Genomic DNA, 12974 nt, shown 5'->3' on the forward strand with positions numbered 1-12974 from the left:
CCATAAACCTCCTTGCTCTGTTCATCCCCTCCCGAGCAGGGTTTTTGCAGGTTAGCGGCAGCTCCTGGCTCCAGATGGCTTTTTCTCCTCTGAGATGGCTGCTTTTGCACCTTGGGGCTGAGGGGACATGGGGCTGGTGTTCCCATGCACACCTTGGTTCCCTATCTCTGCTCATGCTAAACCAGCCAGAGGTACTGATCTGGATCCAGTGCTGCCATCCTGGCAGCGTGGTTTGGGCTCACAATAGGAAGTTGTAGTTGGCTTTGTGAGTGGTTGTGTGATCCCCAACCTGTGGAAGAGCTTGCTGCTGCCATTCATCCATGCACGGGCTGCACTAAAGCGGGTGAAGCAGGCTCATGCCGCAGCGGTGGATCCGGCTCAGTGGGGATGCAGGCGGTGGGGTGATGCCGGGTGGCTGTGGTGTGGTGCCTGTATCCCGCAGCATCTCCTCTCCTCTGCCCTGCAGAGGTGTGTGTGTGTGCGAGTGGGACCGCAGCAGAGCTTGGAGCATAACAGCATCCTGGCTGCCAGCCCGGGGGCTTGCGCGAGGGGAGGATGCTGTGTGTTTGTCTAGACAGCCCTGTGGGACAGCAGAGCCCTTTCCCCCTCCTCCCAGTGCCTGCTTCTGCTCTCTGCTCTGCTGCAGGAAACCTGCAGCGTTCCAGGTGGGGCAGAAGCTGTGTTTGGGCTGCCCTGGGCTGCGTGTCTGTCCCTGGCTGTGTGTCTGTCCCGGACCTGGCTCAGCAAAGCCTCCCATCTGCAGGGGAGATGTTGGAGATGTGGATAACGGGGGGGGCTTTTATGCTGACCTGAACTGGGGATTGTCCACCAAGGGCCAGCACAGCACGTGCCTGTGTGGGCTCTGCCTGGGGGGGACCCACTGCTGCCCCCATTGCCACCACCTGAAGCAATGTATAGACAAAGAGGTGGGAACTGTAGGTACCCTCATTGACATGCAAACTGGAGGGTACTGGTTGGCCAGCCTTATCCCTGCCCTGTAAGCACGATGCTAAGCCCATGGTGGGGGCTGGGACGAGGAAAGCACCCTGGGCTTAGCCTTCAGTAGCAAAGATTGCAAATTGTAATGGAACGAGTGAGTTCTGCCTTGTCGGAGCAATGGGGAAACTGAGGCAGGAGCACAGCAGGCAGCTCCTGCACCCCCTCCCCGGCCCCCCTCTTCTCCTCCCCTCTCCTTAATAAAACGCGCTCTCCTCCCTACTGCACTTGGTGTTATCAGAGTGCTGGTGGAAAGTAATTAAATGAACAGTTGTAACAGAGCTCGAAGGGCTTGCAGAATGAGGGGATTTTAATCAAATCTGGAGGAGCAATTAATAAAGGGCTGGTAACCCCTTCAGAGCCAGGGTGCTGGCCGTGCTGGGAGCACACACAGCCTGCGCCTGCAGCCATGCAATGGTACAGCAGTGGTGGAAGGGGCTTGGTTGGGACGTAGAAGCATCCCTGGGGTGGAGCTGTGGCTGCAGATGTGCTGCCAGGCCTGGCAGCGGAGCTGGTGAGGGGTTGGGGGGGCTCAGCCTGGAGTCCTGCATCCATCTCTGGGGCAACAGCACAAGAGGGATGTGGAGCTGTTGGAGCGAGCCCAGAGGAGGCCATGGAGATGCTGTGAGGGCTGGAGCAGCTCTGCTCTGGAGCCAGGCTGAGAGAGCTGGGCTGGGGCAGCCTGGAGAAGAGAAGGCTCCTGAAGGGGAGACCTGAGAGCAGCTCCAGTGCCTAAAGGGGCTACAGGAAACCTGGAGAGGGGCTTGGGACAAGGGCCTGTAGGGACAGGCCAAGGGGAACGGCTTTAACCTGCCCGAGGGGAGACTGAGCTGAGCTCTTAGGCAGAAGCTCTTCCCTGTGAGGGTGCTGAGGCGCTGGCCCAGGGTGCCCAGAGAAGCTGTGGCTGCCCCATCCCTGGCAGTGTTCGAGGTCAGGTTGGACACAGGGGCTTGGAGCAAGCTGCTCCAGTGGAAGGGGTCCCTGCCCGTGACAGGGGTTGGAGCTGGAGGAGCTTTAAGGTCCCTTCCAACCCAAACCAGGCTGGAATTCTATGAATAATCATAGAATCATAGAATAGTTAGGGTTGGAAAGGACCTTAAGATCATCCAGTTCCAACCCCCCTGCCATGGGCAGGGACACCTCACACTAAACCATGGCACCCAAGGCCTCATCCAATCTTGCCTTGAACACCGCCAGGGGTGGAGCACTCACAACCTCCCTGGGCAACCCATTTCAGTGCCTCAGCCCCCTACAGTAAAGAATTTCTTCCTTAGATCCAATCTAAACTTCCCCTGTTTCAGTTTGAACCCGTTACCCCTTGTCCTGTCTCTACAGTCCCTGGGGAAGAGTCCATCCCCAGCATCCTTGTAGGCCCCCTATATAATAAGGAATATAATAATAGGAAACTTATAGTAAAGTGAGTCGGGTGCTCTGGTTTCCCACAGGTGACGCGGGTGCCGGTGGAGAGCTGTGAGCAGTACGAGAGCTGTGAGCTCTGCCTGGGTTCCCGGGACCCACATTGTGGCTGGTGCGTCCTCCACAACATGTGAGTACCACAGGATGGTCCTTGGGGGCAGGCCAGCACTGCCAAAGCATGTGTGTCCCCATCACTGGTCCCCTTGGGGACATCCCTCCTGGAATTCAGCCGTGCCCCGGGGTCTGTCCTCCTCACCGGGGTGGTTTCCATCCCTTCCAGATGCTCGCGCAAGGACCGGTGCGAGCGGGCGGACGAGCCGCAGCGCTTCGCCTCCGACCTGCAGCAGTGCGTCCGGCTCTCCGTCCAGCCCAAGAACATCTCCGTCACCATGTCCGAGGTCCCGGTGAGTCACCTCTGCCCCGTGGAGCCCCAGCAGCCGCTCCTGACCCTCTGCAGGCGGTGGAGAGAAGGCAGCAGTTGGAAATAGCTGATGAGTTTATGTCAACTAAGGAGAAAAGGGGAAGAGAGACAAATGCAAGGTAGCAAAGTGCAGGGCATTGCTGAGGGCTGGTCTATTGATGGAGACAATAAACCAGTTGATGATTAGTCAGAAAAGACGTAACAGAGCAATAAATATCTCCCCGTAAGCCAAACACCACCATCAGAGATGCTGTTCGCAGGCCAGCCATCCGTCTAGCTCAATAGCCTGTCTCTGACTCTGGCCTGCAGTGGATATTTTGGGATGAGACTTTGATGCACAACTCACTGCTCGTTCAGGGCAGACAGAAAAAGATGATGGACTTCCCCAAAGTAGTTTTCCAGGCCATTAGCACTGTGAAGAGAACATGAGACAGTGTCTACGAGCAATAAAGTTTTGCAAACTGCCTTGTCTGGATATCTGGCACTCAGCATTCCTGAAAGAGTTGGCCAAGGAGTTCTGTGGCCTGCGGATACTTGGAATAATGGCTTTGTGATAAATAAGTGGATGTTGAGAAAAGGTGCTCCTTGTTTTGCCTGGGTACAGAAAGGACCAAATGGTCAGAGACTGCTTAGTTTGACATCAGGTTTGGAAGCAGGTATAGGAGGCAAGTGATAAAGATTTAAGGATGGAGACATAATTAATGCCAGTTGACGTGGTTTTATGTCAACCAAACCACGTCTTGTTCTTTGATGGAATTATGACTTGAATTAGGAGGAGAACTGCAGGGGATGTGATGTCTTTAGGCTTGTACAAGGCATTTGGCTTGGTACAACACAACGTTCTGATTAAAAATTAGCATTATACAATATTGATAAAGCACGTGTTAAGTGGATTAAAAACTGGCTCCGTGACAGATCTCCAAAAGTCCCCGTCAGAGGGGAATTGTCACTGGATGGAAACGGTTTAGGAAGTGCTTCTGCAGGGGCTAATGTGTGTTGTTAATATGGAGATGAATGCAAGATGGCTGTGATGGGACCTGATGGGGATGCTATGGGATGAGATTCCTTTCAGAGCCCTTTAGTTTGCATGGGGCTGATTTAGCAGGGATTTAACATTGCCAAGTTTAAATCAGAAGGAGAAGACAGGCATCCACCCAGTGTACTGGGACATGGTACCAGGGCTGAGCCCTCACTATGGGGCTACCGATGCTCCATGGGTGAAGCTGGGATCTGCGTGCTGTGTTCACCTCTCGGGTGGCTTTCCCCCTGCCCGGTGGCAGGATGCTGCAGGGGGTCCAGTGTGGTCCATATAGGGATGCTGTGCTGGGCCTGGAATCCAGCTTTTCAAGGGAGAGGCTGAAATCCTCCCGTAAACATCATGTAAATGAGTTGAAGGCTGGAGAAAATGCCTTGCAGTGAGAGACTTCCAGAGCTCAATCTGCTTAGCTTATCAAAAAGAAGATTAAGAGGTGACTTGATTACAGAGTATAAGTGCCTTTACAAGGAGCAAATATCAGGGACTAAAGGGCTTTTTAATCTATCAAGGAAAGGCATAACAAGAACTAATGGCTGGAAGCTGTGAAAAATTCAAATGAGAAGTAAGGCAAGCGTTTTGTAAAGTGAGAACTGCTGACCCTGGGAATGACTTTGTGAAGGAAGAGGTGGATTCCTCCCCTCCTCGGCTCTGCCGGAGTGGATGCCTTTCCGTGAAACACTCTTTAGTCCTGACACTGTGCTTGCTCTCTGCACAGAGGTGAGACATAATGGTTTGTGGTATGGCAAGGGCAGAGGATGGAGGCTCTGAGTCATTCCATCTCTTAACTCATTTAAATCTGAGCTCCTTGCTTGAGTGGGGAGGCCCATGGATGGGGCTCACTTGCCAAAGCTTGAGTGGTAGATGAGGGATTGCTCCCCATTCTGTTGGCTGGATTTACCCATAGCAGACACACAGAGGAGTCTTCTGTGCTGGTTTTCCACGTTGATGCTCTTGTCTCTCCTCCCCAGCTGGTCCTGCAGGCCTGGAATGTCCCAGACCTCTCGGCAGGAGTCAACTGCTCCTTTGAGGACTTCACCGAGTCTGAGAGCCGCATTGAAGATGGGAAGATCTACTGCAGCTCTCCCTCTGCCAAGGATGTCATCCCCATCACCAGAGGCCGTGGTGAGCTTGTGCCCCAGGGTGGGAAGAAAGAGACAGACAAACCTTGTGCCACTTGTGGCCCCATAGACAGATGTGCAGGAGGGTGGTCCTGTGACAGTGATCCCCAGTCCCCAGGCGGGACCTGAGTTGGGTTCCTGGGGTGTAGGAGGAGAAGGACATCACTGCTCATGGGGGACTGGTCCTTGGTCTCCTCCAAGCCACGGGCAGAGCTATTTGCTGGCACTGTAGTGGTCTATGCACCATTCCTGAGGACCCTGGCCTTATTCCTACCTATAGTCCATTCCCAGGCAGATGTGCTATAGGTGACCATGGGCTTTAGGACATTCTGCTGACTCCAGAACTGTTAAGCTCCCCTTCAATATCTTAAGTACAACCCAAGGCACCTGCCTCCATTCCAGCAGGAGCTCAGAGTTGTGCTTGGGCTCTGCTGGCCTGTTGGGATGGGTGAACACTCTTTAATTGCCAGATTTGGGGCATTTTGTTAACTGAGTGGTGATGCCCAGCTCCCTCCAGCCCATCTCAAGCCTTGGTCTGAATGAATGCTGAACCAACCACTGTGCCTTTTCTGCCTGGGTCTCTCCTAGGCGACAAGCGAGTGGTGAAGCTCTACCTGAAATCAAAGGAGACAGGGAAGAAGTTTGCCTCTGTGGATTTTGTCTTCTACAACTGCAGCGTCCATCAATCGTAAGTGGCCTGGGCTTTGTGAGGATGCTCTGGGAAGGGGCTGGTGGGGCAGGGTGAGGACTGGAGAGCTCAATCTCAGCTTTGTGGGTGCTGATGTCGCAAGAGGAAAGGGCAGTCGAGTGTAGTGGTGTTTGCAGTTGAGAAACCTCCTCCTTTTACCCTTGTGAGCTGGGACGGTGACCAGCACACCCGCAGTTGGTTTGGGTGTGTGGGAACGTGTAGCATCAGGGCAGAACCTCCTTTAAACACAGGGCTTTGGGTTTGGCAAAGCTTTGGAAGAGGAGGCGAGTTTACTGCATTGCAGAGTGCAGGAATCCATGTGACCAAAAACGCCGAGCATCTTGTTATTCCTGGAAACAGTTAATAGGAATGACTTGGCGGTGCAAAAAGAGAAGCCTGTGTTTTCCTGCTGTGGTACCTGCTTCCCAGGCTTGCTGGAGAGCGAGCTGGAAAGTTACAGCAACATGGGATGGAACATGCTGCATGTCCTGGGGCATTTACCCAAGAATTTCCTAACTGGAAGTAATTGTGGATTTGCTTTCTTGTCAGGCTGCCATGAAATCCTCTCCGCGTATGGGATTTCAGGCAGTTTGAGATGTGCAGGTGATGATAAAACAGAGAAGGTGTGGATTATTGATGTGCTGTCTAAGCAGGGTGCCTAACGCCTCTAACCGCCAGCTCCTCATGGGGAGCGGTGGATGGTGTGTCTGAGCAGCAGGGAGACAGCTCCACTATGGGAACGTCGCAGGAGATGCTGGGGTGTGTTTGGGCAAAGAATTTGGAGCTTAAGAATGCGAGTGATTTCATTACCCTGCCAGAACCCTCCCCTGGATGGTGGTGCTCCAGCTGATCAGTAATTATAGATAAGCAAATGCAGAGTGATCTCTTTTGGATGGCTCTTTGCAGCGTGTCTAGCCTGGCTTGGGCAGGGAGGGGGGCTCTGCTTCAAGTTGCTGCTGCACTTGGATGAGGGAAAAGCAGGTGAGCTCCGAGGGGGATGAGCCAACCTTGTGCATCGCAGGGATTTCTTTGCATGGCAGCGGATCCTGGCTCCCGGGAATGCTGTGATGGCGAGGGAGGAGAGAGTTTGCAAACTTGACTTTCTCCCTCACCTTGACTCCCAGGTTGAGCTTCGTCTCCCGTCGCATGGTGTGGTTGCAATAGGATGAGCTCAGCTTTGGCGCGGGCTGGCTGCATGTCATTACTCTGCGAATCGAAACGCAGATGTGACTTTAGTTCTCTGAATCAAAGGAAGAAGACTTTTAAGTGCCAATGGCATCAGATCCGTTCCGATCGGGGGTCCAGCGGGAAGAGGTGGTCAGGGAATTGGCATTTTATTTGATGTGCCTGGCACAGGAGGGGAAATAAAACACAACATTCCCCCCCCCCGCCCCAGACAAACCTACAACAAAGAGCCCTGACTGATTTATTACTGCGTTGATGTTTAATTTTGGATGCATTATTTAAAAAGGCTAATTATGGATGCATTAATATTTATGGGCTTGCGTTGGAGCTGATAGGAAAGTCTATGTTCTAGGCTGGTGAACAGAACTATTATTTCCTTTATGTCAAGAATTTTAGGGTTTGGAGGCAGCTTTAACTGGGTGACCTGCAGTCGAGCCAGAGCCAGAAGGCATGACAGTACCTCGGATGATGCAATACTTCTAAATACCATTTGCAGACAGGCGTCTTTAATGGATCTCTTTGGAGTTAATAGCCTTTCAGATCCAGGTTTCATATGTTGTGCAGGAAAATCTATACGTTAGCCTGATGAATTCTGGATTAGGAGCTCTGCTTTTCCACGAGGCCGATGTTTTCCTGTGGGGAGCTTTGATCACTGTGCGTTACGTTCTCTTTCTCTATTCGGGTGGCTTTGCTCAGGTTGGGAGGCAGAGCCCTGAGCATTGAATCATTTCTCAGCTGAGGATGAAATGTTTGGGTGAGTTTTCAGGTGGCTGTGGAGAGATGGGAGGGTTCTAAGCAGCTCTTTGCTGGTGTCAGCTGAGGTAGCTCCAGGGAAGCCAACTCAGCTCCACTGTGTGCACTGGGGAGAGTCTGACCCTTGTTTTCAGCAGACAGCTGATGCTGAAAGATGCTTTCCACCTGATGGAAAGGCATCAGCAAAACACGCTGCCAAAGCCCTTCTGCAGGCTGTGGGGCTGATGGAACCGGGCTCTCTTGTTTCTCACCACCTTGCAAAACTCTTCTTGCTGTGTCTAAGCCCTTCTCCTAATGAGAAGGACACATATGGAGGAGGTTGTGCTGCCCATGTGTTTGGCTTGTGATGGTCCAGGCCAAGAGCCCTATTGCTGTCCAGTCTGTTACTGCAGGGCTTTATAGTGCCCATCATGGGGATGTCCCCATCACAGACCAGCATCACTGGGGTACTTCTCTGGGCAGGGTCTCTGGGCTGCCAGCCTTGTGCTTGTCCTTGCTGCAGTGATGGATGTGACACTCAGGTCCCATCAGCTCTGGGGTGCTGGAACAAGGGGCAGACATGGCTCATGTCTCATATCTCATCCTGGCTGGATAGGTGTGACTCTGCCATTGCCTGACCACAGCTCAGGCTTTCCCTATAAGCCTCCGTTAATTAAATGGGATTTACATGCATGTCCCAGGGGCTGGGGGCAGTGGAGCTGGTCTGGTGGCCAAGGCAACCATTGGCATCCATGGGATGATGCAGCCCTTGTGTCACTGGGCTGCTCTCTGCAGCCTTCCTGGCTGCCCATACCCACTATGACTGCTTCTCCCCTGGCCCCATGCTGCTCATTTCCAGATGCTTACAGATGTGTTCTTTCGGAGGCATGGACAGATGGCTGCAAGCAGTTGAGTGTATCTGGGTTCGCACAGCTGAGCTGCGAGGTGGTAACAGATCCCTGTGTGTGCCTGTACTGGGGCAGGTGGAAAATCCCATAGGATGGCCCCAGAGACCCCCTCGGGATAACCTGGTTTATGTCACATTTGCTGTGGATGAGGAGGGCTGGTCCAGCCTGGGGGGTGTGTTCAGTGAGGGGAGGCAGCTGAAGGGGTTTAAAACCTGGGTCCTGATTCTGCATCCTCCAGGCAGGATGGTGGTGGATGCCCTGGATGAGGTCTCTGTGTCCAACCCTTACCCTGTGAGTTAAAGGCTTTTGGCAAAACCCAGCAGGGATGGAGAAGCACAGGGCTGATGTGAAAGGAAGGGCAGAAAGATTGAGATGGGCAGGGATGGAGGGAGGCAAGAGCTTATCTCCTGCACATGCTTCTCCAGGGTTTGGGTCTGGGCTGTAGGTCTGTTGTAGGGCTTTGGGGGCACTGACCTTCTGTTCCTGCTGCTCCTCAGGTTTTCCCCCTTTCCCTGGGGCAGAGATATGGATGTAAAGCCCAAAGCACTACAGCTCAGCCCCTCAGCCTTGACAGCTGCTGCTCCAGATGCCGGCTATGCTGGAGCAGAGTGTTTGCTAAGGATGGATCCTCCTGGCAGGAGGAGGGCTGCGGAGCAGTTGGGGTTTCCAGGCGGGATGTGCTGTGTGTGCTGTGCTCTGTGTGTGTGTGCAGATGCTGTTTCCATCTTTATAATCTCCCTTCTCAGGGGATCTCCCCATCTCTGCTGTTGGTGCCGTTCAGTTTATCCCCATCCCTGGAGGGGAGCAGGATGCCTGGAGAAGCTGTGGCTGCCCCATCCCTGGCAGTGTTCAAGGCCAGGTTGGACACAGGGGCTTGGAGCAAGCTGCTCCAGTGGAAGGGGTCCCTGCCCGTGGCAGGGGTTGGAACTGGAGGAGCTTTAAGGTCCCTTCAACCCATTTTATGATTCAATAACATTAGGAAGCAAAGGGAGATGGCCGGTGGGGTGATCCCTTCCCCTTTCCCACACTGGGCATTGTCCTTACTTGGCCCCTGTGGGGCTGAGGAGGAGGCAGATGGGGCACAAGCTGTGGGTCTGTGTCTGCTGCAGCCCCATTGCGGGGTTCCTGCCTCGCTGGCTCCCTGCACGCTTTGGGGAGGCAGGGGGGGAGCTCCAAGATGTGAAGGAGAACCCCCCTCTAATCACGAGAGTGATGAAAGCCTCTTAGGCAAGAAGTGATGAGAGAAGAGTGCCTGACCGTGGGAAGGAGAGAGACGGCACAGATGGCATCGCGCTGCCGAGCAGCCTGCTCCCGAGCTGGGAACAGACAGCGGCGGCACACGGACACACCGGGAATACAGCCCCGGCCGCGCTGACCTGCATGGGGTTTACAGCCCCAGCTCCTGCCCTGGGGTTCAGGCAGCCTCACAGGAGCTGGGTGGTCAAATGGATGTGCTGAGGAAGGCTGGAGATGGGGTTTCACTGCGTTAAGCAGCACCCGGGCAATGGCTTGGTCACCACTTCACAGAGTCCTTGGCCAGCTGGGAAGTGCTGACCCCGACAGGCTCTAAACGCAGCAGGGATGCTGTGGAGTGAGATGCGTGGTGGTGAGTGCTCTTATGGAGGTGTTTGATGTCCTTATGGCAGATGGAGAACCTCGGCAGAAGGGAGAGTGTGAAAACCATCTCCGAGGACGCAGCTTTAGGAATGGCTCGATTCAGTTGGAACCAGGGGAGGGCTGAAGTAGGAGGGGGGGACCGTATATTATGGAGGATAACCTGAGATGCTTTAGGTCCTTTGGCAAATGGAGATCAGGAGATAAGCTGGGACCTGCAGTGGTTAAATGGCAAAGGAGACCCTCAGGTGAGCAGGGTCCAGATAGCCAGGATTTGGCTTTCAGTGCAGAGCTTCAGCTTTGGGGACCAGGATGCCCGGGGCAGGGCTGTGCTGGGTGCTTCACCCAACTGCTTTGAGGTGCTTGTGAGATGGTGAAGGGGACTGGGGGGTCTTTTTGCACAGGACGTGGTGTCTGGATGATCTCTCCTATGCAGAGTGCCCGTTGCGTGGCAGGGGTGGTGGTTATGCCCTGGCACATGGCTTATGACTGCTTAGAGCACGCTCCTCTCGAACATGACCTCTCTGTGGGAGCTCTCCTTCCATGAGGATTAACCCGTGCTTTCCCAGCCCTGCTGCCTTCACATCCTGGATTTACCTGCCCACTGGTTGCTGCTTGAGCCCTTATCATAGGGCAGGAGCCATCCGTTTGCTTTGTCTGGGTCCCCCGCACCCTCTGTGCCTCCCTCCATCAAAGCAGGCAGAGATAGGAGGCTGTGGCTCTGCTTTTAAGTCGAATCTCTGCAGCTGAAATAAAATTGCATATATTTGCATAAGGAGCATCTCAATTAGCATATTTGTGGGTAAAGCTAAAAGGGCTGTTCATTTGGAAGCGAAAATGTGAGCGAAACATGGAAATGACTTCCAGCCCCCTTTGCAAGCGGCTTAATTAAATATTTCCTTAGTGTGTGTGCATGGATTTGGGAAGCTCTTGCTGTATATGGAATGGTGTGTGAAACCCCAGGGCAGGCAGGGAGCAGTGGCCCTGCGAAGCGTGCATTGGCACCCTATGCTACCCAAAGGGACAGGTCTGCTGGAGGACAAGGGCTTTGGTGTGCCACCTGAGGATGTCCCTCTCCCCGAAGGTTTTCCCTCTGCCTCCTTGCATGGTGATGCTGTGTATTCACGGTCAGTGATGGTGTGTTATCCTGGATGGTGATGCTGTATTCCCGGCCGGTGATGCTGTGTATTCCCTGTCGGTGATGCTCTGTTCTCCCTGTCGTTTCCCAGGGGATAGAAGCAGAGTGATAGCTGTGCTTTAGGAGCGGGATGAGGCAGGGCTGCCTGCCTCCTGCCAGAGCTGTGTTCAGGGGAAGATCTTCCCTTTGTTTAAATGTAATTGCTTTGGGCCCCATCCTGCTCACGCTCGGATCAGTGGGAGCAGGTATGAGCTTTGAGGGAGAAAAACGGGGCTGCTGCTTTGTTATTTCCTCTATTTCTTTTTAAAGCCAGGCTGAGGCTTTTTCTTGCCCTCCAGCTTCTGCCTCAGGAGCTCTCCCGTCTCCTCCTTGGGAGGGCAGCTTGGGCTCCATGGGACATGCTTGGTGCAGACCTGCCCTGTGAAGCTTTGCTGCATTAATGCAGGACCTCACTGCTGCCATGGGACAGCACAGCAGGGGAGGGCTCAGCCATTCCATGCACACAGGGCTGAGTGCCCTGAGAGCTTGGGGGTCCATAGGATCCCCAGTGCTTGCAGGCAGGGACGCCTCATGGTGCTGGGAGTGGGGGCTTTTGGGAAGCAAAGGTACAGGCCACTTGTGTGAATGGTTGCACAAAGAGGGGATTCTTTATGTCCCCTCCTGCATGGGGGAGAGGCATTAAGGTCCCCGGGGGCTGGTTTCTTTGGTAAGAGGGGTGCGGAGCACAGAGCTTGCAGCGTCCCTGCTACCCAAGCGCATCCCTGCGGACCCGAGAGCATCCCTGGTAACCAAGTGCATCCCCAGTACCCAAGTGCATCCCCAGGAGAGGCTGGGAGAGGAGGCACACTCGGATCCCACCACACAAAGAGTCTGGAGAGGAGGATGGGGAGAGAAACGGAAATGTCTGGGGCTGGAGGGAGGGGGTGGAAGTTGCACACACACTCACGCAGGCACGGCTGCAGAGGGCCGAGGGAGGGAAGGGGTCACACACAACCTACTGTGAGCAGCGCGAAGGCGCTATGGTCCCCAATTGTTCATCTTGCCCAACCTTTTCCCCTCCGTGAGTGTGCATTAATCACGCTGTTTCTCCCCTGTTCTCCTGCAGTGCAGAGCCCTTGTTCTGCTGCTTGTTCTCTTGCTTAAATCACCTTTCAGCGAGCCCAGATAAAGCTCCCACAGTTTGGAGCTCAGCGCCGGCCAGGAGCCGGGTGGACAGGGTCAGTGTGCCAAGCAGAGCAGGGAGTGGAGCTGCGGTGCCAGGAAGATCATATCCCTTCACTTTGCTATGGGCAAAGCCTGGGGGTCCAGGGTGTGCAGGTGTCTCCCCTCCCAGCCTGCTGGCACCTTGCTCCTTGGATGGGGGGGTCTTTCCCACCCAGAGATGCGGGATCACCGATGGATGCTGTCCTGCTGGAGCATCCCCAGCAGTGTTCCCCTAACTCTGCCCACTTGTCTCCCTGCAGCTGCCTGTCCTGTGTGAACGGCTCCTTCCCCTGCCACTGGTGCAAGTACCGCCACATCTGCACCCACAACGCTGCCGACTGCTCCTTCCTGGAGGGACGTGTCAAGCTCTCCGAGGTAAGGTAACGTGGGTTGGCTCCCTGGTCCTGTTGCGGCTCCTTTCCCCTATGGCGATGGGGTTAGAGGAGGGAAAACCTCTTTGGAAACCTTTCCCACCGCCTTGCCTGGGGTGCTGGGACTGCCTGGGAAGCAGTGAGGATG

The 12974-nt window shown here is 54.4% G+C and overlaps 1 protein-coding gene across 1 annotated transcript in view; it reads left to right on the forward strand.

Moving 5' to 3' along the window:
• PLXNA1 (plexin A1) overlaps positions 1–12974 on the forward strand; it is a gene marked incomplete at both ends in the record, with an annotated part of 89668 nt that overhangs the window by 34290 nt on the left and 42404 nt on the right. Inside the window, 5 exons of the mRNA XM_080625509.1 lie at positions 2442–2542; positions 2693–2816; positions 4838–4991; positions 5576–5675; positions 12716–12830. Coding sequence (XP_080481635.1) covers positions 2442–2542; positions 2693–2816; positions 4838–4991; positions 5576–5675; positions 12716–12830 — 594 coding nt within the window. The remainder of the gene's footprint in view (positions 1–2441; positions 2543–2692; positions 2817–4837; positions 4992–5575; positions 5676–12715; positions 12831–12974) is intronic.

Source organism: Psittacula echo (genome assembly GCF_963264785.1).
Source record: "Psittacula echo genome assembly, chromosome: 9".
In the NCBI taxonomy this organism is placed as follows: domain Eukaryota; kingdom Metazoa; phylum Chordata; class Aves; order Psittaciformes; family Psittacidae; genus Psittacula; species Psittacula echo.